At 43.2% G+C, this 24,687-nt stretch overlaps 2 protein-coding genes across 2 annotated transcripts; one reads left to right on the forward strand and one right to left on the reverse strand.

Moving 5' to 3' along the window:
• The first annotated feature begins 384 nt into the window (after positions 1–384).
• Positions 385–1,431, forward strand: LOC140354765 (ADP/ATP translocase 3). Its single transcript, XM_072439997.1, has one exon. It carries the CDS (start codon positions 464–466, stop codon positions 1,358–1,360), a length of 897 nt encoding a protein of 298 aa, XP_072296098.1. The 5' UTR covers positions 385–463; the 3' UTR covers positions 1,361–1,431.
• A 9,254-nt stretch (positions 1,432–10,685) lies between these two features.
• LOC140354727 (NACHT, LRR and PYD domains-containing protein 3-like) lies at positions 10,686–23,817 on the reverse strand. Its single transcript, XM_072439938.1, has 14 exons — positions 23,683–23,817; positions 22,927–23,030; positions 22,004–22,063; positions 21,917–21,973; positions 21,744–21,848; positions 21,486–21,558; positions 21,233–21,425; positions 18,788–20,582; positions 18,556–18,720; positions 17,713–17,880; positions 16,758–16,925; positions 14,376–14,546; positions 13,182–13,228; positions 10,686–11,257 (listed from the first exon to the last, which is right to left on the reverse strand). Exons 2-14 carry the CDS (start codon positions 23,022–23,024, stop codon positions 10,701–10,703), a joined length of 3,657 nt encoding a protein of 1,218 aa, XP_072296039.1. The 5' UTR covers positions 23,025–23,030; positions 23,683–23,817; the 3' UTR covers positions 10,686–10,700.
• Between the last annotated feature and the right edge of the window lie 870 nt (positions 23,818–24,687).

The raw sequence follows: 24,687 nt of genomic DNA on the forward strand, positions 1-24,687 counted from the left end.
CGGTGAATGTAGCATTGTGCGTTTCTTTTAATGGCGGTTGGCAGCCAACTGAAAAAGTGCATTTACCGCCACCTACTACGTCTTCTGTAGTTGTACGTCTTCAGTACTTGTATGGCTTCAATATATGTGTTTTATGCTATAGACGCGAGAGAGAGAGAAAGAAAGAAAGAGGGAAAGAGAGAAAAACTAAATCCTCTAATATCTGATTGCCTCGAGAGAGCAGCTCAACTAGACAAATTTGGCTTTATTCTGTACAATGACATCACAAAGAACCCAGCATTCTGCCACTTTGATTACTTTGATAGCATTTCAACTACAGTAGGTGGCGGTAAATGCACGTTTTCACTGTGCTGTCAACCGCCATTAAAAGCAAAACAACAACAACAGTTCTGGCCAGCAACCGAAAAGGATAGTGGGGTATATCTTGTACTGGTAACCTGAAAGCAACACCAAGAACCGCACAATGAACGAGACGGCTATTTCTTTCGCCAAGGACTTTTTGGCCGGTGGCATCTCCGCTGCCATCTCAAAGACAGCCGTCGCTCCCATCGAGAGAGTTAAGCTTCTCCTTCAGGTCCAGCATGCAAGTCAGCAGATCACCGCCGACATGCAGTACAAGGGTATCATGGACTGCATTGTCCGCATACCGAAGGAACAGGGATTCATGTCCTTCTGGAGAGGTAACCTTGCCAATGTCATCAGATATTTCCCCACCCAAGCCCTCAATTTCGCCTTCAAGGACAAGTACAAGCAGATTTTCCTTGACGGTGTGGACAAACGCACCCAGTTCTGGAGATACTTTGCCGGTAACTTGGCCTCTGGTGGAGCCGCTGGTGCCACCTCCCTGTGCTTCGTGTACCCCCTCGACTTCGCCCGTACCCGTCTGGGCGCTGATGTAGGAAAAGCCGGGGCCGAAAGACAGTTCAATGGATTGGGCGACTGTCTGGCGAAGATCTTCAAGTCTGATGGTGCGCGTGGACTGTACCAGGGCTTCAATGTGTCCGTGCAGGGTATCATCATCTACAGAGCTGCCTACTTCGGCATCTATGACACAGCCAAGGGTATGCTCCCAGATCCCAAGAACACCCACATTTTGGTGAGCTGGATGATTGCACAGAGTGTGACAGCTGTTGCTGGTTTTGCTTCATACCCCTTCGACACTGTCCGAAGACGTATGATGATGCAGTCCGGGCGTAAAGGAGCTGACATCATGTACTCTGGCACAATGGACTGCTGGCGTAAGATCGCACGGGACGAGGGTGGCAAGGCTTTCTTCAAGGGGGCCTGGTCCAATGTCCTCAGAGGCATGGGTGGTGCCTTTGTGTTGGTCTTGTATGATGAGCTGAAGAAAGTCCTCTAATTCCTATTGACAGATCACTGTCCGAATTGGCAAAAAATTTATATCTTTCCATTTCTATGGACTTCTACATTCTGAATCAGAATCAGAATCGGGGTTATTGTTATTTGTAAATGAACAAAATTCACAAACATAGGAACTTGTCCTGGAGATTTGGTGCAACACAAACAACAAAACAATGAACAATTCTGCCTTATTTATGGGAACAAACAAAAATATGTCACCACTAGTTGTGGGCGATGACGATCAGTTGGCTGTAAGTTGTGTATATCATTTTAAGTGTTTTTTTTGTGTGTTCCACACCCTCTGTACCAATGTCATTCCTAAAAAACAGATTCCTTCTGTCAATGATTTGTATGGTTCCAACTTGAATTAACACTTTTTGGGAGAAAACCTACAAAAAAAAAAAAGTAAAAGTTTGCTGTAATAACAATATAATAATAAAAAGAACAATGAGAACTAATACTCAATGTTGTTTTTGTGTTGTTGTGTTTCTTTTAATGGTGGTTGGCAGCCAACTGAAAAGGTAATGTACCGCCACCTACTGTAGTTGTATGTCTTCAAAGTCTGTTTGTACTCCACACTGTTAAAGAAAAAAAAAAAGAGAAAAAGAGAGAGAAAAAGAGAGAGAGGCACCACCCTTTGAGTTGGTGTTGTATGATGAGTTACCCCCCACGAGACCGAAGGTTCGCTAGTCCGAAGGTTCACTGGTCTGAAGGTTCACTGGTTCCGAAGGTTCGCTAGTCCGAAAGTTCCTCATAGGCTAAAGTGAAGGTGCAGACGGCATCGGGATGTAGTCAGTCTGTATAATGCGCACGAAGCACGAAGACACGCACTGGGGCTCGTCACAACGTTTAGTGCACCAGCTGCTCACGGGTCGGACCCCAAGTTGTACTGTTTATGTGAAAATAACAAGGGAACATCTCGAATCCTCCGCTTTATGCCCTCATTTGATCATAAGAAAAATGCGTGAACAGAATCCTCCGTTCTATGCCTTCATTTGATCATAAGTATAGAAATGATATATGTATATATAGAAACGCGTGATCCGATCACCGTAGGATTGGTAGTCAAAAAGGAACTTCAGCTGGCCAAGACGGGAGTGTCTACAGAGCCGCGGCGCGCGGCCGAAACTGCTGGGCTATTTGAGTTAATTCATTCATTAATAATACGATAAGGAGCTCAGGCTATGCACAGAAACAAGTCGGTTATGGAAAACACGTGAGTTTAATCATTAAATGTGCATCAACACTAGAAAAGTCCAAAAAGCAGTGAGTGGGGCAAAGGGAGGCGAGGAGAGCCCGCTGCACGGAGACAGCTTTGGTGAGGAGAGCCGCGAGTAGAGCCCACTGCGCAGACTCACACCTTCGGACTCGTGAACCTTCGGACTAATGAACCTTCGGACTTGTAAACCTTAAAATTTGGGTGAAATTTTTAAAATTTCGGTGAAATTTTTAAAATTTTGGTGAAATTTCGGACTCGTGAACCTTTGGACTAATAAACCTTCGGACTCGTGGGCAGCCACCGTATGATGAGCTGAAGAAAGACATCTAAATGAGTGTCATCTATTTTCCCATTGAAATGAATGGGGCAGAGACCGTAAGGAATATCATTAAGAAAAAAATATATTAATTTTCAATGTCTCTAGATGCAAAAAGTGTTGTTTTGAAGTATGATTTTGAAAAAAGAAAGTCAAACGTGGCGGCGCTACTTCAATTCAACATGGCTGACTTCCTGTTTATCATACAGCGATGCTGCCAGGTGTGTTTTACTCGTCAAAGGTCAGAGGTCAAAGGTAGCTCTATCACTGTCCCAAGTTTCATGTGCCTAGGCCAAAAATTAAGAGTTTCATGTTTTCTCTTTTTTTAACTAGTCGGAGCTCTCGGGCGTTCTCGCAACCTCCATTTTACTCGAGTTCGGGCCGAGCCGATCGCGTCTATGTCCCCATGTGTGACCTATAACCCCATGTGTGACATTCATCAATGTTCAGGGGGTCAAAAATGCCCGAGTATGAACATGAAGAATAGGAATAAGAAACCAGGAGACCTGAAAATCCTGTAGCGGCCCATTTTAAAGAGGCACAGCATCCAATCTCCATGAAATATATTTTATAGAACTGGTTAAACTCCCAAGAAGAGGAGGAGACATCAACAGGCTGCTGTTAATCACGAAGAAGGAGCCCAATCTTCAGACCCTTCAGCCAAACTGGTGGATTCAGTCTTTACGTCCTTCTTTCTGTTGTAACTTTGTGCTTATGTTCTGTTTTTACCTCTTTATCTTTTGGACATTTTACCACCTGAAAACTCACATTTTGTGGCATTTAAAACGGGGATTTGCAAACTTTTTCTTGTAAAATTGGTGTTTTGTTTCTTGAAAACACGCCACACAAACAGGTGTCTCCATGAAACATGGAGGGAGTAAAATGGTTAATTATAATAATGATATAATTAATTATACTGTATACGAGGATAAATCAGACATAATGTGAATTGACCGTGGGTATTTGACTCTCAAAAATAATTAGTATCTGGACTATACTGACTCTATTTAAGATAAGATAATCCTTTATTGTCCACACATGGGGAAATTCCATTGTTGCAACGCAGGTAGATACAGAGGAAAAGAACAGATCACTTATAGGAAGTTTGAAAAACACTCTCAATAGAAGAACTCTTATAAACAAAACCTCCAATTTCCCAACAAGGGATGGAGGGGAAATACAAAGGTCTTTTTGTTTCTGTTTTAAAGAACAATTTCTGATTTTCCTCAATTACAAATCCTCCTCCACGTTTATAAATATTGTCCATCTGGAAGCTTCCATCGCCTTCACTTGCTTAGAAATATATTTGAAATATTTCTAGTACAATAAAGATGGTTTGACTAGTCAGCTTCTAAAATAATAGACGTTCAGTCCTGTAACATGCTCTTTTATCTTTTAAGGTATCACAAGAGAGAATGGAGGAAAACACCCTGCTCAGGCTGCAGAGAACCACGAGGGAAGCATGGGAGGATGTACGTTCATCGTGTCCCTGTAGATGGCGCTGTTTTCCTATGTTTAAACATCTTTTCATGAAGATTTTTGTGCCTGAGCAGAGCAGCGCCTGCGCAGAGCAGCGCCTGCGCAGAGCAGAGCTGCGCCTGCGCAGAGCTGCGCCTGCGCAGAGCAGCAGCTGCAGTCGCTTGTAATTTTATGTCAAATGTATTTTCTCACAAATGGAATCTGCCTCTAAGTCATTGTATTATCATGACCAAAAGTGAAAAATAAAGTACTTTTACTTAATTCAGTTGTAAATGTGTTTTAAAATATGTATTTATACAGTCGATGTGAAATATTCCATTTTGGACATAAACAAACTGTCATGTCAAATAGCGCCCCCTATATTTTGCACCACCAGTGAGTCCTGGTTCTGATCCTGGTTCTGATGATTTAGCCTGATGCGACCTACGATATGTTTACGAAATCTTTTTAATTTCTGTTGAACAGTACCACAGTGAGTCGTTTGTGAATATTGGATGATATGATCAATACTCCAATACAGTTTTGACTCTTTATTTACTCTTCATGTTTGTAAAAGTAACACATTTATCACATCCTCTTCAGTGATGCTGCAAATGCATTTTTAAACACTAACACAACACTAACTTTATTCTAGATGGTTTTCTGTGAAGGGCATTGTCTAGATGTTGTTCTAGGTTCTTGAAGTCAACTAGAATGATCCACATTTGGAAAAGACAGTTGAGGTTTGAAATGATGCAATGACCCAGATTGGCCACTAGAGGTCTCTAAAGTAACTCAAAATGCACTGGACAAAACACAAATACTCACGTTACTTTCATCGTGCCATTTGCACATGACCATACCATAATAACATCAGTACTTAAAGGTGCACTATGTCACTTTTCTGGGGGGAAATCTGCCACCTGCCCGTCTCCATGGAGATCTTATTGCTTTGCCTGGAGTGTTTTATAAATCCACAGTGGCATTAAAGGTATATTTCTTACATTTATTCCTTATTATAGATGATTTTATTGAGATAAAAGTGGATGTGAGCGGATTTGTCTCCCTCCAGATCATGGCCTGTGCTTGTCTCCATGGAGATCACTAAATTAAACTTCATCCGTAATACATTAAGTTGTATAAATATTCTCTATCTAGAAGCCTTCAGTCGTCATATTTAAACCTTCATTAGGTTAAAAATGTCATTAAAAAGTCTCCCTCCTCGTCCCGTCTCTCAAGTCCTTGTTTAGACATCGGCTTCTTGTCTTGACAAGGTTTAAACAGCATAAATCTTTTGTCTCGACTTGATTTAATGTCTAAAAAGATGAATCCGCTCTGAACATCTTTTACTGCAATGATCAATACAAAAACACTTATATGAGGTTTTATTTTCATGGTTTAATATCGATACAAATGATAAGATCTTTGCTTTATTGACATTTGATTCCACCAGGAGTTCTGTTGAGTCCAGCTGTAAAACCAGTGTCAATGATGTAAAAGCCATATTTGGTCTTAAATCAAATCAAATCAAATTTATTTATAAAGCACAATTCATACAACTGCAATTCAAAGTGCTTTACAGTGTTTAAAACACAATTTAAAATAAGTAATGAGGTAAAAACACAATACAGTTTATAAAAATGTAAAACAATGTACATTAGAGTAAAGTAAAGAATAAAAATAATGTAGTATTTTAAAATATTAAAAACCAGGTAAAATCAGTCATAGGCGCGGCTAAACAAAACAGTTTTTAGTTTGGATTCAAACACAGCCGGGGTGGGGCCTGTCTCACGACTTCGGGAAGGCTATTCCAGACCTTTGCCCCATAGACCTGGAACGCAGATTCTCCGTGTCTGGTCTTGGCTCTGGGCACCAGCAGGAGGCCGGTCCCTGAGGTCCTTAGAGTCCGAGGTGGTTCGTATGACACACACAAGTCAGAGATGTATTTTGGTGTTTTTAAGTCTCTTCTCTGAGCCACAGGAGCCAGTGCAGAGACCTGAGAACAGGACTAATGTGCTCATACTTCCTGGTTCTGGTCAGGACCCGAGCAGCAGCGTTCTGGATGTACTGCAGCTGTTTTACAGCTCGTTTGGAGAGGCCAGTGAGCGGCCGTTACAGTCTAATCTACTGGAGACAAACACGTGGATAAGTCTCTCCAAATCTGGTTGGGACATTATGTTTTTAATTTTGGCAATGTTTTTTAGATGGAAGAAAGCTACTGATGTTATTGAATTGATGTAGCGGTTGAAATTCATGTCTGAGTCCATCATTACTCCTACATTTTTTACCTTGGTTACGGGTTTTAGAGAGAGAGACTGGAGGTGGTTGTTAACACTTTCTCTAAGTTTTTGTGGGCCAAAGACGATGATTTCGGTTTTGTCTGGATTCAGCTGGAGAAAGTTGTTTTGCATCCACTCACTGATCTGCTGAAGGCAATGACAGAGTGAATTGACTGGTCCATATTCACCTGCCGTCAGTGAGACATAGATCTGAGTGTCGTCAGCATAATTGTGATAGGACACACCACAGTTTCGCATTAGCTGTCCCAATGGCAGCATGTACAGATTGAACAGAAGGGGTCCAAGGATTGACCCTTGGGGCACCCCGCAGGTCAATGCCATGCTCTCAGAGACACAGTCACCAATCTCAACAAAGTATTTCCTGTTATCGAGGTAGGATTTCAACCAATTTAAGGCCATACCAGTGATGCCCACCCAGCCCTCTAACCTCTGTGGAAGTATCCCGTGATCAACAGTGTCAAATGCAGCACTGAGGTCCAGCAGGACTAAAACAGAGGCCTTGCCATCTTCAGTGCTCAGACGGATGTCATTTGTAACCTTAATGAGAGCGTCTCAGTGCTGTGATGCGATCTAAAACTGGACTGGAAGACATCAAAGGAGTCACTTATTAGGAGGAACTGAGTAAGCTGTTTATAAATGACTTTTTCAAGGACTTTTCCCAGGAAAGGTAAGTTTGAGATCGGTCGATAGTTGTTAAGTATTGTGGGATCGAGGCTGCTCTTCTTTAGCTGCGGCTTAATAACCGCAGTTTTCAAGGTCACTGGGAATGTTCCGGATTTAAGTGACATGTTGATTATTTCAGTAAGTGGAGTCAGCAGACTACTGAGCACGGATTTTAAAGGTCTAGTGGGCAACATGTCAAGGCAGCAGGTAGAAGAGCTCAGGCTGGTGATGGTCTCTTGGACAGTTTTTTCAGTCACAGGTACAAACTGAGTCAGCTCCACATGTTTGACTGGCTGTCTTAAAGGAAACGTCTGATCAAATCATTCCATCAGACCATATTTTGTACATTTACTTTTTCCAAAACAAAAGCAAGATGAAGCCGACTCAAAGCTCGTTAGAACTGTCAATATCGTTAAGAGTTTTCCAAATAGATGAATAAAGAGGAGTTAGAACAAAATGTGTGACGAGCAGAGGAAAGCTTTCTGTGAGTCTGGAACATCTGAGCAAATCAAGTCTGTGAGCTTCATGTGAGACTTGAAATGGGACAAAAGTAACTAACCCAGTTTCATTCAAGAGACATTTGTAATATGCTTAAAATGTATGAAAAATAATGTCAGTCATGAGACAAAGTATTGATTTTATGATTTATTTATTTGAATTATAAAGCAGCTTAAAGGTGGAATGGACGTTTTTTTTCAGCAAATTTTTTATCATATTTCCTCGTGGCGTGGATAAATCATTTGTCCTGCCACGTATCAATCATAAAACGCACCTATCGCTAAAAGTAGAGCTAACAAGAAAACTAACTTCTGTGATGATGCTCTGTGAGGAAAACATCCAAACCTCTACAAACCTGGACAGATCAGCAGCCGCAGGTAAAACACAGGTCAGAGTGTAATAAAGTATGAACATGACTGTGTCCACACTAATGTGACTGTGAACACAAACACAACGCACTGATTTGAGTCACTACATGGATCATTTGTCACCAAGATCAACTTAAACTATGAAAATATTGAGCTAATATTGAGCAGAAACACGTCTGTGATATGAACATTTCACCTCAGAAATCACATCAAAAGTCCATGTTCCTGTTCCTGCTGCTGCATGAATATGGACTCAGTCTTTCACCTGCTGCTCATTTGTGGAACAGTCTCCACAACTATTACTAGGCTGTAAAAAAGCTATTTATTTCCTGTATTTTTTTTATTGTTTTATGTTTTACGTTATGTTCGGCCCGCGACCCAGCATGAGCGTCGAAATTTGGCCCGCGGCCCAAAATGAGTTTGACACCCCTGGACTAGAATGTTTTTAAGCAGAGACTGAAGCCGACTGCAGCTTCTGTGATTGGTTAAATCCACCTGTCACTCACTCGGAGCCTCACAGAGCCGGACCAATAGGAGGAGTGGGCATGACAAGTGTCTGTGTGTGACAAAGTAGCTTCGTCAGCCAGCCCGGGGAGACCAGGGCGGCATGGCGCCAGCGCACGCACTCATACACCGGTACCGGCACGGTTGGCACTAGGTCATATAGGGAATTGGACAGGAGGAAGTGACGACATGGCGAGGACGACATGACGGGAGCCGGGCGGAAGTAAACAGGCGGTCGACCGTAGTAATCATATCGTATCATATTCATAATTTAGAAAGAAATAGTGTTAAATGGGCGTGCATTGAATGTAAAACAAAGAATTGTGAAAATGTAAATCACATGGGTCTGCGTTTAACCCTAACCCCTGACCCTAACCTTAACACTTAACCCTAACCCTTAACCCTAACCTTAACACTTAACCCTAACCTTAGCCCTAACCTTAACACTTAACCCTAACCTTAACCCTAACCTTAACACTTAACCCTAACCTTAACACTTAACCCTAACCTCAACACTTAACCCTAACCTTAACACTTAACCCTTAACCTTAACACTTAACCTTAACCCTAACACTTAACCTTAACACTTAACCCTAACCCTTAACACTTAACCCTAACCTTAACACTTAACCCTAACCTTAACACTTAACCTTAACCCTAACACTTAACCTTAACACTTACCTTTACCCTAACCTTAACACTTAACCTTAACACTCAACCCTAACCTTAACACTTACCTTTACCCTAACCTTAACACTTAACCTTAACACTTAACCCTAACCTTAACACTTAACCCTAACCTTAACACTTAACCCTAACCTTAACCCTTAACCTTAACACTTAACCCTAACCCTTAACCTTAACACTTAACCCTAACCTTAACACTTAGCCTTAACACTTAACCCTAAGTTTTAGGTTTACTTCGTTTGGTTAAAACTAGTTTATACCATGACTTTGTGTTAGCAAAAGTGTAGCTAACACATCCCAAAACAAACTAGACTGTAAAAAATGTTAAACTCGAGATAATAAAGCTCCGTGCAGGTATCAAACCCACGAATACTTTGCGCCCTGCCATGTCTCTAACTATCGGGCCAGCATGAGAGTCAAGATTGAGCAGCAAGACAGAAAAGGTATCTCTCTCACCACCAGGTGTAGCAAACCAGTGTAGCAAAATGGTGAACCGCAAGTGATTTGTTTGGGCACGAGCGCCGCCATCTTGGATTTCGTAACTTCCTGTCCGATTCCCTATATGACCTAGTGCCAACCGTTCCGGCACGTCCCTTACCTGTCCCATAACTGTTCCTTGTTCCTTTCCTCCATAGCAGTAATCACGGGTGCACACTTGGATGCTGTTCAACCACATTCCTTCGCCAAATAACTCGGTCCCAAATCCACATCATCATCCCCTCCGTGTTTCGGCCGGCCAACACCATGGATGTATTATATTGGCCAACACGAACTCCGCGGACTTCCGCATTATAAACGCGTCAATAACGGGCGCACATGGGTGACGTCATTGGTGACGTCAGGGAATTCGCCGTTTTTGGGTGAAAATGATTAGTTTTTTTGTTTTTACATTGAACTTCCACACAAAGTGGTAGTGTTGTGTAGGAATATATTTAGTTTTTTTTAGTATTATTTATTAAAGTATTCAGGTTCTGTGTGTAGAGGAATATTGTTTTTTTCTGTTAATTGATTTGGGGGAGGAGCCTCCTGGTATAAAAAAGACGTCTTGCACCACAAAAGAGGTGTGTGTGGATGAGGAGGGAGCTGGGTGCACCGCACGCACGAGCACCAGAGCCAATGCTGGACATAATTTTTTAGACAATCCATGTAAATATCTGTAAATACTTATTTTTGCGCTTCCGGGAATAAAGTCACTAAATTCACGAACATTATTCTTTGACTTTGCCATAAATTTATTTTGTTAACAAGTACCCACCACACTGTGTTTGAGTCGAGATGTCGTCTGAAACAGCAGATTGTCACAGGATCAGATCAGGATTAGGTTTTTATCGTCTCATCTTCGGCTCCAGCAGAGACACAGAGGAACCAGGTCCAACCAGACCAAAGCCAACAAACAGAGGCTCTGAGAAGCTGAAGAAGAAGGAGTGGAGGAGGTACAGACTGTTATCATCTAGAACCTTATAGAAGGACAGAGCTCCAGCCTCAGAGTCCAGGAACACACCTACTCTATGTACCCTATACATGCTTGTAACGTAGCCACAGTTTGTGTTCCTTTTACAATGATAAACAGACCATCCTCCTCCTCCATCTCTCCTCAGACTCCAGGACTGATCATTGTCTCCAAACCTACAGTCCTCAGCGTCTCCTCTCCGTCTGATTCCTCTGTAACTCACTGCTACATCTACAGACCCTCTCGCCTCCACCTCCCAGTAACAGCGTCCAGTCAGAGCGGTGGAGCTCAGGACCTGGGGACAGGAACTGAACCTGTCCTGGTGAGACGGAGACAGCTGGAGCTGCTCCACATTGGTCACTGTCCTTTTGTCCACAGACAGCTCCAGTTTGTCGTTGGCCGTGTTTGGATCCAGAGTGACGTGACAGAAATCTGCAAACACAAATACACTGTTCACATCACTTTATTATTATTACAACACTTATAAGAATAGAATGGAATACAGATTATAAACAATAAAGTCAAAGAAAAAAGATAATTTATTGTAGATTTGAGGTGGTTTAAGTAATTGAGGAATGTGATACAATAAGAAAAATGAAACATACATTTATTATTCTAAACATATATTTAAAATAACACAAGGAGAAGATTCAGGTTAATGCTAAAATTAGATCTTTATAAATATTGTTTATTGTGGTTTTGAGGCTCAGAGCTTTGGCTTTGGAACCACACCCCCACACTCTGAAGAGACACGCCCCTTTACCAAGAAAGCACCGCCCACTAATGTCGCCAATATCAGACTTTTACATTAAATTAATCAATGTTTTTTGTTCATGCAGATCCTCATGCTCTCATTTCACCTCTGACTGTGTCTAATGTGGGTCAAACTTATTATTTTTGCATTTTAAAGTATTTTACAAATGTATCTCTCATTTACAAAGTCAAGTGTAAGCGCTATCACATTACTTAATTAATTATAGATGTCAATAAACATGGAACAAACACCAAAAGCAGCTCATGGATCTAAGAAATGATCCATGAGCTGCTTTTGGTGTTTGTTCCATGTTTATAAAACGATATAATAAATGTGCTTTACAGATGCATATTCGTATAAAATAATAAGTCCCTTCCACCGTGAACAGCACTCGGCTTTCAGACGCACTCCACTCGCTCAAACGGAGCCTGATCATTAAAGGTCCCATAACATGCAAAATCGACTTTTCAGAGCTTTTAACCTTCTTGCATTGCTATTTGTGCTTCATATATGTACCCAGAGTGTTTTTTTTGATTGATTCCCGCAGTGTTTAGCTATATTACAGACTATCTCCTTTCCTCCAATCTCCAATCTGATGGGGGGTGTTCACAGGACCGCGTCATAATCACAGGCACGCGTCATTAGCGTCATTATATTTTTTTTTATATATATATAATATATATATATATAATATATATATATATATATATATATAATCTGTTCTGCGCAAGCTGTAGAATAAGCACCAGATTTATTTAGTCTCAAAGTAGTGTTGATCTGAAGTTCTATCGTTTCTCACTCACTGGCGCGGAGCGGCGCATCGCGGAGCTGACAGCTCTGAGACTACGTCACGGGTGGGCGGGGCACACACGCGCTCTGAGACTACGTCACGGGTTGGGCGGGGGAGCCAGATCGCTCTTCGCAAGGGTGGGGGCGAATATCAAACCAAGCCGTCTGCATTTCCGGGTTGGTGAGGGGGTCCAAGGTCTGGGTGATATTTCTTAACTATTATGTTAAGGGTGTTGCACAACCCTTATTATTTTCAATTATACACTTAGGATAGACTACGAAACGTGAAAAAAAAGCATATTATGGCACCTTTAAAGACTGTTCTCAATGTGGCGGCTCCTTCACGTGAACGAGCAAAACAGAGTCAGGACAAAGAAGGGAGAAGGGAGCGCTTTGGAAAAGACCCAAACACAGCTGAGATTCATTGATGACATCACTTCCTGTTTCTTTCAACACACACACACACATCACTTCCTGTTTTTTATAACACACTCATGACATCACTTCTTGTTTCATATAACAGACTAATGACATCACTTCCTGTCCCTTGTAACGTGACCCGCCACGAGGGCCGCCATATTAGATTCTGTAACTTCCGAATTCTGACCGTGAGTAATAAGTGTATGATCTACTGCCAACCCTCTTGTAACACACTCATGACATCACTTCCTGTCTCTTCTAACACACTCATGACATCACTTCCTGTTTCTTGTAACACACTCATGACATCACTTCCTGTTTCTTGTAACACACTCATGACATCACTTCCTGTTTCTTGTAACACACTCGTGACATCACTTCCTGTTTACTCACACTTCCAGGGGCCTGGGACCATGCAGCGCTCTCCAGCAGGATCCAGCCTGAAACACACACAGCTCTGTCACTGAGGGTCACTCTCACACATGGACAGTAGAGTTTTCTAGAGCAGAGCAACACAAACACAACTATACGACTGACATGAGAGAAATGAGGTCACACAACAACAGGAATGAAAGACACAAGACTGTGACAAACCTGCTACAAAACCACAGCAGCTTTTGTTTGTTCATCAGAGTTATGGCTGAGGGAATAAGATAAGATATTCCTTTATTGTCCCACATGGGGAAATTTCATTGGTGCAACGCAGGTAGATACAGAGGTAGATACAGAAGAACAGATCACTTATAGGAAGTCTGAAAAACACTTTCAGTAGAAGATCTCCTATAAATAAATAAAAACTCCCATAGACAAATAAATAAATACATAAATAAATACCATTGCATGTGATCACGACAGTAATTGCACATGAATATGTGTCACGACAGCACATAGATTGCACATGAATTTCACAGTAATTGCACATGAATTGCACATGAATTCCAACAGCAATTGCACATATGACAGAATTGCACATCAGTATTAGGTTAGGTCAGTATTGCGAGTGTTCAGTACTAACAGTTTTTGTTATAAAGTCTGACAGCAGCAGGAAGGAAAGACCTACGGAACCTTTCCTTCACACAGCGAGGGTGGATCAGTCTCTCACTGAAGCTGAAGCTTAATAATGAATGAATAAATGAGTTTTTAAATCTATGGTTTAATATGTGACTGACCAGAGGAAGTGACTCAAACTCTGAGTCCAGGATGTGATGGTCATTCATGATTCTATGATCCAAACCAGTTTCACACACTGCAAGGATGAACTCTGCAGCAAACCATTATTTTAGAAGTCGACTCGTCAATCATTATTTTCATAACTCGTCTAGTCAAACAATACATTTCTATTGAGCCTTGAAGTTATTTTCAATAGAATGTGGCCAGTTTAAGACAAAAACAGAACAACTCATTCTTCTTGATGGAGTTCACCTGAGGGACTGCAGGGGGCAGTGTGGAGCTCACCTGAGGGACTGCAGGGGGCAGTGTGGAGCTCACCTGAGGGACTGCAGGGGGCAGTGTGGAGCTCACCTGAGGGACTGCAGGGGGCAGTGTGGAGTTCACCTGAGGGACTGTAGGGGGCAGTGTGGAGCTCACCTGAGGGACTGCAGGGGGCAGTGTGGGTCGTCCCGTAGAGTGGTCAGGAGCTCTGCTGAGGGTCCTGGATGGTTGTAGCTCAGGTCTAACTCTGTCAGATGGGAGTGGGCGGAGCCCAGAGCTGAGGCCAGAGAAGCCCCGCCCCTCTCAGAGACGAGACATCCTGACAACCTGTAGACACACAAGGACACTTTCTTAAACCCCCTCGTCCTTCCACTTGATCTGTGCACTCATGAGAAGGACAAGTCTCATTATTGAACTCTGATTATGTGGTAGTGTGGGTTTGTTGTGTTTACGTGTGTGCGACTTTAAACATTCACTATTATATCTAACATTGCTCTGAAGATCACATTTGAGAATAAAAAAGAGAAAGAGAGAGTGATTTTTCCCTCGAGACACTGCAGGAAAAAGTCTTATTTTAGTCTGTTCTGGATTTGTTTTTATTGTTTCATTTAATCCACTCACATCCATAGATTTCTATGGGACAATGGCCCTCATGTATCAAACTTTCGTACATGGTGTACGACTAAAACAAGGCACTCTTCTGGATTTATCAAACTGACGTGAGTGCACGGCTCAAATCCTACAGCAGGTCTGAGGTGGCGTAAGCCAACTTCAAACAAACATCAAACGTCACAGTAAAACCACTTTTAACTGCACAAAACGTACTGCAACTGAATCTATTTGTCATTACGGTAAACTTCAATAAAAATGCTGTTTACATGAAGGTCATTTAACAACCATATGGACAGTAGAAGATTCTCCTTTGAGTTATTATCATGAGCTTATGGCAGTAACTATAAAACTACAGCATAAACCAACTTGATAATAATCATTTGGAGACAATTGTGTCCAAATGAAAGTGAGTTAACTGGTGTGCATCAGCCTGGACACACGGGTCTGGGCAGCGCTAACACAGAGACAGATGTTGTCTGGAGCGGCTCGTCTTCCTCGCTCCTCTGGGAAGAGCTGCTCAGGCCGAACCCCCTCAGGCCACGCCCCGCTCCTTCATCTGAGCCCGGCCTGAACCAGAGCTGCTCTGCTGGTTCAGCTCTGGGTTTGGATCTAGTCCCACTGTAGCACCTGCATCACTCTCACATAGTCCTTTTCAACAACATCAAGTGATTATCCATGAAGACAAATGTAGGATATATTTGTACTTTAAGTCTTTTTCATATTTTTTAAAATGGTCACATTTATGTAGCGCTTTTCTACCGTCAAGGTACTCAAAGCGCTTTACATCAAGGAACCAGTCACCCATTCACTCACACATTCACACCCCAGATGTACGCAGACACTGGGGGGCGAGTTGGGTTAAGTGTCTTGCCCAAAGACACAACGGCAGTATTCACATGAGGCAGCTGGATCAGACGACAAGCACTCTACCACTGAGCTACTGCCGCCCATTTTAATTAGGCCTATGATTCATTTTCTATGTTTTCCAATGAGTGAAAATAACATCATTCTTCTTTTTATGTGATTCTTTGTGATTTCCTGTTCAGATAAACGCTGCTTTCTGCTGTATTCCGTGCACACACGCCTTAAATCCTGTGGGTGAAGCCTCTTGAAACATGAATATTTGAGGGTGTTTCATTGAAATGAGGCTGGTTTTCAGTGTCCACATTTATCATCAGCAGCTCTGCGTACGGCAGGATCGGAGCAGTGCAGACAGGTTCAGAAACACCACGTGACCTCTGGTGTATGAACAAATATACACCCACATTTACACCATTTTACTCACAATGTTGAGAAATGAGAGAATCAGAACCTATTCAAGTATTTATTGATATCTAATTCTAAGATCTATTAAAGTTCCTAAAGAGTCTGTTAAAGTCTAAAAAAATGTAATGATATTTTCAGTCAGATCTAGTTTACGAACTAAATAAGAAATCTTAAATCTCCTGTAGATGTTTTCTATCCAATATGTCAGCAAAATGAAGCAAGAAATAAAATGTAATTCAGGCTCTGTTATTTTTAAGATTTGAATGTCACAAATATGTAAAATACTGGCCATTTTTACACATCAAATTCCTTATTTCTATATAAAAACATGACATGATGAAAAAAAATGTCCTCTTATATTTATGTGAGTAAAGGACAGGAGAAGTTTGATGTCTTTAAACTTAAGATGTTTCCCTCTTCAGCTGCAGTGTCTGGCCTTAAATATAAACTCAGTGTATTCTCAGCAGTTGTGGCTGTACTTCCACAGTAAAGGGGCAAGAGGAGTGTGTCTGGAGGCCAAAGAGCTGAAACTGTGATGAAGGGACCTCCGCTCAGCTGCAGAGGTGAGTTCACAGTGAGTGCAGAGGAAGTGAGGAAAGAGGAGGAACTTTCAGAAAGGGAAACACAACACATTCATGTGGGACATGGGGCCGGTCTCACCTGAGGACCTTCAGTCTGCAGGGGGCGCTCTTCAGTCCAGAACACAGACGCTCCACTCCTGAGTCCTTGAGGTGGTTGTTACTGAGGTCCAGATGTGTCAGACTGGAGGAGCTGAGGACTGAGGCCAGATCATCACAACAGTCTTCAGACAGTCCACACCAGGACAGACTGAGGAGAGAACATGACACAGTCAAATTGTGCTTGAAAGAGTTGAATACCTGAAAGCAAAGATGTCACGACCCTCCAAAATAAAGGCGTTTTATAAAAACCTGCGCAGCACACCTGTACATACTTCTCTCTTCAAAATTAGCGCTGCAGAGTTTCCGACCTGAGCCCGCCCCTGATATACCATGTATGATTATGCAAATCACCAAATTAAAATATTTAGCATATTCAAAAGGACGAGACGTGGTGCTTCAGAAGGACGAGAAAAGGCGGAAAAAGAGGAAATTCTCTGAGATGGAGGTGGAGACGCTCATCGACGAGACTTTAAACAGAAACCTTCACAAGGCGCTGCTCATCTGAGGGCGTGGCCTGTAACGGCGTATTAAAAACAAGACACAAAAACTCTGGAGCTCACGCGCAATTTGATGGTGAATGGAAACAAGACTTCTCTCTTCTATCAGTATCTGTCATAATATGAGCCTGATTGTGCTGAATGTGCAAAGATCAGACTGTATCCTACACTTCCCTGCGTGATAATCCCCTGTGCACAAAGTGATCACTCTAAACCTTAAAAGTATGAACTTAATGTAACTGTAAAACCACCAGACTGAACTACAGCTCTTAAGGACACTTAAGTGTAGACGAGGAGCGCCGAGCTCCAGAGCCCCGTGTGTGTGAGTGAGTGAGTGAGTGAGTGAGAGGGTGAGAGGGAGAGCGGGAGGCCACACTTTGGCCTTCGTTTTGTACGTAGTGAGCTTTATAAATGATCTGGGGCTGTTCTGAGTCTCACCTGAGGACCTGCAGTCTGCAGGGGGCGCTCTTCAGTCCAGAACACAGATGCTCCACTCCTGAGTCCTTGAGGTGGTTGTTACTGAGGTCCAGATGTGTCAGACTGGAGGAGCTGAGGACTGAGGCCAGAGCATCACAACAGTCTTCAGACAGTCCACACCAGGACAAACTGAGGAGAGAACATGACACAGTCACTGACTCTGACTAATGTTCATTTATTTTACAAAGAAATACAAAATGTGCATTATGACACCACCAAATGGACACAAATATTAACACAATATTCACTTTTAACATCAGTTTTATTTAGGCTCAAAGTAGACCTGAAGTTAATCTGAAGTTTTATCGGTTGTCACTCACTCGCGCGCGGACAGAGGGGCTCGCGGCACTGGGAGCTGACAGCTGTTCAGCCCGGGGCAGGTGACCGAACCCCGGGCATGCAGCCTCACGCACCACCTGTCTGCGCTGGAGCTCCGGAGAATAAACGCTGTAGAATAAGTTCAGTTTTATTCAGCCGTAGAGCGTTTGATCAAAATTGGGACTTGTGAACCATGGGACCAGTGGGCTTGGAGATATCTGGAAGAGTCGTGATTTAGGCATAAAATATGGATCCGAGTTGATTGATCGCAGCTTTTCTAAATATCGACCTCTGTGTAGCCCATCCAAGGAGTTTGTGGACTCTGAAAGCTCTGGGGGCTCCATTATGTACGTTTGAGATCACTTTCCGCGCTCTATCAGTGCAAAGAAACGCAACAAGTGACGGCAACGTATGCGTATCACGTGGTTTTGTGACGTCGGTGAGTGCTCTCTATATGATCTGATCTGGAGCCGTTCTGAGTCTCACCTGAGGACCTCCAGTCTGCAGGGGGCGCTCTTCAGTCCAGAACACAGACGCTCCACTCCTGAGTCCCAGATGTAGTTGTTACTTAGGTCCAGATGTGTCAGACTGGAGGAGGTGAGGACTGAGGTCACATCACAGTCGTCCTCGTCTAGGTTACAGCCAGACAGACTGAGGAGAGAGAGGAATATTAGAGACGAGAATCATGATGATCTGTGTTAATAAAGTCTAGACTCACATGACTTTTTTGGAGGCTTTTAATACAGGCAGCAGACCAGTGAAAGCATGTGGAGAAGGATCATATTTCCTGAGGTCAAACTCCTCCAGGTCTGAGTCTGAGGACAATAAGAGGAAGGCAACAGTAGACCACTGAGAAACAGACATGTTTTCATCAGCGTAACGTCCTTCTCTCATGAAGCTCTGCACCTGCTCCACCAGACTGTGGTCGTGAAGTTCATTCAGACAGTGGAGCAGGTTCAGTCTCTCTGATGACATATTATAACCATAATCCAGCTTCTTTTTGATGTACTTTACTGTGTCCTCATTGGTCCCTGAGCTACTTCCTGTCTGAGTCAGACCCAATAACAGGCTCTGATTGGTCGGCAGAGACAGACCAAGGAGGAAGCGCAGAAACAGGTCCAGGTTTCCGTTTGGGCTCTTTAAGGCCTGATCCACAGCAGAGCGGTAGAAGAGCTCTGGACTCTCTGTGGGTTGACGTGGCAACAGCAGGTTGACTCCAGAGTTGTAGAAGGTCAGATGGACGTGAAGAGCAGCCAGAAACTCCTGCACACTCAGATGGATGAAGCAGTAGACCTTGTCCTGGTACAGGCCCGGCTCCTCTCTAAAGACCTGTGTGAACACTCCGGAGTACACTGAGGCCCCTGCAGCGTCCAGCCCACACTCCACCAGGTCTGAATCATAGAAGATCAGGTTTCCTTTCTGCAGCTGCTCAAAGGCCACTTTTCCCAGAGACTTCACCATCTCCCTGGTCTCTGGAGTCCAGTGAGGGTCGGTCTCAGAGCGGCCGTCGTACTTGAGGCTCTTGACTTTGGCCTGGATCACCAGGAAGTGGATGTACATCTGGGTCAGAGTCTGGGGCAGCTGTTCTTTGACTCCTGTCTTCATCACATGGTCCAGGACTGTGGAAGTCATCCAGCAGAAGACCGGGAGGTGGCACATTATGTACAGACTGCCAGATGTTTTGATGTGGGAGATGACGTCTGTGGCCTGCTGTTCGTCTCTGAACCTCTTCCTGAAGTACTGCTCCTTCTGTGGGTCTGTGAACCCTCGCACCTCTGTCACCATGGAGACGCACTCAGAAGGGATCTGATTGGCCGCCGCGGGGCGTGTAGTTATCCAGAGGCGAGCGGAGGGAAGCAGGCTCCCCCTGATGAGGTTCACCAGCAGCACGTCCAATGAGACGCACTCTGTGATCTCAGTCAGGACCTGGGTTTGGCTGAAGTCCAGGGGAAGTCTGCACTCGTCCAGACCGTCAAAGATGAAGAGAACCTGGAGCTGGTCAAAGATGCAGAGTCCTTTGGCTTCACTGAAGAAGTGGTGCATCAGTCCCACCAGGCTGAACTGTCTCTCTCTGAGCACATTGAGCTCTCTGAAAGTGAACGGGAACAGCAGCTGGACGTCCTGGTTGGCCCGGCCCTCAGCCCAGTCCAGACTGAACTTCTGAGTCAGCACTGTTTTCCCCACGCCGGCCACGCCCTTGGTCAGCACGCTCCTGATATGTCTCTCTGTTAAGTCCTCTCTGATTGGTCCCTGTTTGTGGGCGGGGCCTTTAAACATGTCCTCACATGTGATGGCGGTCTCTGGAGCGGCTGGTCTCCTGGATTTTGTCTGGATGTGTCTGACCTCATGTTCCTGGTTGACCCCTGCGGCCCCTCCCTCTGTGATGTAGAGCTCTGTGTAGATCTGGTTCAGGGGGGCGGGGTTTCCTGCTTTAGCCACGCCCTCAGACACACAGCTGAGCCTCTGCTGCAGACGCCTCTTCAGTTTATCTCTGCAAACTCCAGCCAAACTCTCTGTAAAGACAAACAGGAAGAACACGGTGAACACAATCATCTATGGTCAGTCCCACCTCTGGTCCAGAGTCCAGGTTTACAGCCACACACTGTTCTCTCTCTAGACCAGAAAGACCTCATGAGCTGAGCCCACTGTAGAGACACATCCAGGAGCAAGTTCAGGCAAAAGAAAAGTTTTTGTATTTATCTATCTATTCCAGTAACTCATAGTCAAAACCTAAAGGTGTTTCTCGTACTACAAACAAAGTTAAGCTTTTAATTAGTCTAAAACGTATTAATTAGAAATGTTTTCTACTTCAAAAAATGTATAAAGCACTGTTTCAGACTTTTCTTTAGCTTTTCCTTCTAATCATTTGCAAAGGAAGAGGAACTGAAGACGTTTCTTGGACGAGTGTCAAAACATATTCACTCTTCAAATCTTTTCTCCAGTGACAGAATGACATTTTCTTTGGCTGTGGCACTGACCTGGACGACTGAGGGATTACACAGACATATACAAAGGTTTTGGTTTCATGTGTAAATCACGTGTGTTCCATCCTGAGCAGATAATCAGGAGCAGGTCATGATTCAGTCTCATATGGACACATCGCTCGCTCTGGGACGAGGGCAGAGGCAGAGGACTAAACACCTTGTTTAGACAGAGTTCTTACTGCTGAACAGACGCTCGGCCACATCCTCCTGTTTCATCCTCTTCAAGAAGTCCAGTGCGATGGTCAGGACGGCCTCTCCGCTGCTCTGCTCCTCCTCCTCACTCTCTAAGCATTCTGGATAATCTGAGGCCAGGATCCTTTGGAACCTCTTCAGCTGCTCTTTGACAAAGCTCAGGACCTGCTCCTCCTGCCGCTGGAAAAACAAACTCAGTCAGAGCAAAAGAACACACAGAAACAGTGTTTGTGTACAGACCGTGAAGACGTGGAGCAGCGGCTCTACTCTGAGGCGCTCCGGGCTCCACTCCGCTCTGGGGACAGAGTTACACCTTTGAGTGCACAAGATTCAAAAGGAAATGATAACTTCATTCTGTCATTAATCCCACAGTCTTGTTTTAGTGGCTGCAAACAGACTAGATTGTCTTCCTACAGTTTGCTGCTGATCTTACCTTGTTCTTGCCTCGCTCTCCTTCCTCAGCCCTGTCCTACTCTCACACAGTCACTGTGGACTTACCCTGTGTCTTCAGATGGAGCCTCCTTAAAGTCAATGTCCCAGTCTTTAGAGCGGTCACTTTGCATGGACTCACAGCTCAGACCAGGACCAGGGGCTTCTGAGTCCCTGCAGAGAAACAGAGGCTCTATTCAGGGCCCGCTACAGCGGAGCAATGACACAAGAACTAAACAAACCCTTTAAAGTTGATTATCAGCTCTTTGGACCTGTCGCTCTTCAGAGACTCACAGCTGGGACCAGGACCAGGACCAGGACCAGGACCAGGACCAGGACCAGGTCTGGATTTTCTTCTGGTTTTAGATCCAGGTTTGTCCAGTTTCCTCCTGAAGAAAACAAAAGGATCAACACTAAACTAACAGCTGCAGCAGAGGCTGTGGTGTTGAGTTTGTCCTGAATGTAAAACTGAGCGTCTAAATATGTCGGTGTAATCCCTCATTCGTCCAGGCGTGTTCCATAGTAGAAAAAGCTTCAATTGTAGTCATCTGGACTCAGTTTGAAAAAATAGACGTTTCGACTCTCATCCAAGAGTCATTGTCAATAACAGAATTTAGGTCGAGAACTCCGATATTAATACTGTTCTGTGGTAAGACCCGCCCATTGGGAGGAGCCTTCCTGGAGCCTTTCTACTTCAGGAAGGCTCCTCCCAATGGGCGGGTCTTACCACAGAACAGTATTAATATCGGAGTTCTCGACCTAAATTCTGTTATTGACAATGACTCTTGGATGAGAGTCGAAACGTCTATTTTTTCAAACTGAGTCCAGATGACTACAACTGAAGCTTTTTCTACTATGAGCGTCTAAAGCCAGTTCTCTCTCAGTAAAAGTGTGGAGCAAAGTTCAGATTAAATGAGACAGTTTTTTCTCTTCACTCATTAAATGTCTGTCTTCTTTATGTTTATAAAATGAACACTACAAGACATTTTCATGTGTTTGTAATAAAAAAGTCATGAAAACCTCTTTGACATATGGCTCAGCTCTAGTGAAATCATGTCACTGGTGTTTCTTTTATTATTCTCTTGTCACTTTATCACACTCTGTCCTCTTGGTACAGAAGAAATACATTCACTTGAACCTAAACTGAAATCCTTTCTAATTGAAGTCCAAAATGCAGTGAAGGGAGCAGACGTTTTCCTGTCCCAGTGTCTCACAGCGGCCCACCTCCCAAACTGAAGACAAGAGGACAAACCTTGTAGAGTCAATCCCACAGTCTTTAGAGCGGTCAGTCTCCAGACACACAGAGCTCAGACCAGGACCAGGATCACAACCAGGACTGGACGGGTCCATCTTCTCCTGAAACCACCAGAGCAGAGGGAAAGTCACACATCTATAATATCAATCTAAACCACTATTACAATGAGCAACAACTCATTTACACAAGAAATCACATTATTTCTCCTTGTATTTAGTAGTTAACTGTAACCTGCATAGTTTATTTGACATTTTGTTCATTGCAATCTGTAATAATATTGATTTAAAACGGCTAAATAATATAATTGTGTTTTTACTTCCTGCTGCGTGACATGACAGGCTATAAATGATAATAACAACAGTTATTATATGTTTTAACTTGTCTTAATCTATATGTAAAGCTAAACTGGTCTTGTAGCCTTTAATAAAACCTCAGTAATGACAAAAACATCTAAACTATAGAAAATAAAGCACAAAAGACTGATATTTGTCTCTGTCATTCACTGTTTCCCGGAAGAAAAAAGCCCAAACTGATCAAAAGACGCGATTAAAAACTGATTAAAAGTGATAATATGTGTGAAAAAGTAGTGACTCACACATAAATCACAAGGAAACACAGAATACAAAGAGCACAAACAAACCTGAGCAACATGAATAAAAAGTGCGTGTGAAGAAACGGGAGCGGCCTCGTGAAAGCTGAGAAGGCCTAAAGTGGCACAAGACAAATCCTGAACATGTGAACAATGAAAGTCACCTGGACGAGCCCGGAGTCCTGATCTGGACTTGGTTTGGTTCTGAAAAGGACCTCGTTGAGCCCGGGTTTAGTTAGAGCTTTAAATCAGGAGCGAGTTCAGCCTCGAGCTGCTGGAGTCAACTTGATGGCGTCGTTTGAAAAGGACTTTAAACTTTCACTTCAGCCACAGGTGAGTCACGTGATCACAGTGAGACGCACAGAGGCTTTTGACTCTGTCCTTTGGCGACCCCTGGTGGTAAAGAGCTGGTAAAAGTCTCTCTGACCTGGTACTGACCTTAATAAAACACATACAATAATATATAATGTTGCCTATAATGTTGAACTACAATTAAAATCTTAATTTAAATGGTCTCAATTGGCTTAAATTACAAAGATTTCAACAAGGCCGATCTAATCTTTTTACACCAAGTACCACCAAAGAAGAGATTTGTCTTACCGAGTTCCACCAGATCAATAACAGGGTCAATAACAAGACTATTGCAGCTCTAAATTGGGGCTAAACCAGGTCTTAAGTGTGAACGCGCCATCGTCACAGTAGTTTTAACTCAGAAACGACTCAAGGAAGAGCAAAAAAGTGAATAAAATGTGCTCTAAATGAAGTAAACGCTGATATAATATAATGTATTCTACTCTTGCTGTTGAACCATAAATGAGGCTGTGATTCTTGTACATGGATCTATTCAAACATGGTTCTTATATTAGTTTAGTGAGTGATATTCCTGCCTTAATGCTCCTGGATGTATAATGTGTGTGAGCTCCAAACTTTAACTTTCATGTCAAACTTTGTCAAACTTCACAAGGTCGAGATATTTCCTGTTAAACTGTGAAAAGCAGCAGCTCAAAGTTCACAAATCTACAGCTCTCAGCTCGAATCAGAGAGATGTCGGGAAATTAAGCACCAAAACAGAAAAAGAGGCTCCAAAGTTACAGCAGATTTATCATTTTAGCTTTTATTTTCAATACAAAGACCAAACTTGGGAGATTATTACATCAATTACCATAATG

This window comes from Eucyclogobius newberryi, unplaced genomic scaffold, assembly GCF_026437365.1.
Source record: "Eucyclogobius newberryi isolate DKJ021-1_F unplaced genomic scaffold, fEucNew1.0.hap1 SCAF_11, whole genome shotgun sequence".
NCBI classification, from domain to species: Eukaryota; Metazoa; Chordata; class Actinopteri; order Gobiiformes; family Gobiidae; genus Eucyclogobius; species Eucyclogobius newberryi.

Coding starts and splice junctions, on each gene's coding strand:
- LOC140354727 (XM_072439938.1), bottom strand. CDS start 23,024: ATGGACCCGTCCAGTCCTGGTTGTGATCCTGGTCCTGGTCTGAGCTCT. Junction 21,849..21,916: donor CTGATAATCAACTTTAAAGG/GTTTGTTTAGTT, acceptor GTTTCTCTGCAG/GGACTCAGAAGCCCCTGGTC. Junction 21,426..21,485: donor CGCTGCTCCACGTCTTCACG/GTCTGTACACAA, acceptor TTGTTTTTCCAG/CGGCAGGAGGAGCAGGTCCT.
- LOC140354765 (XM_072439997.1), top strand. CDS start 464: ATGAACGAGACGGCTATTTCTTTCGCCAAGGACTTTTTGGCCGGTGGC.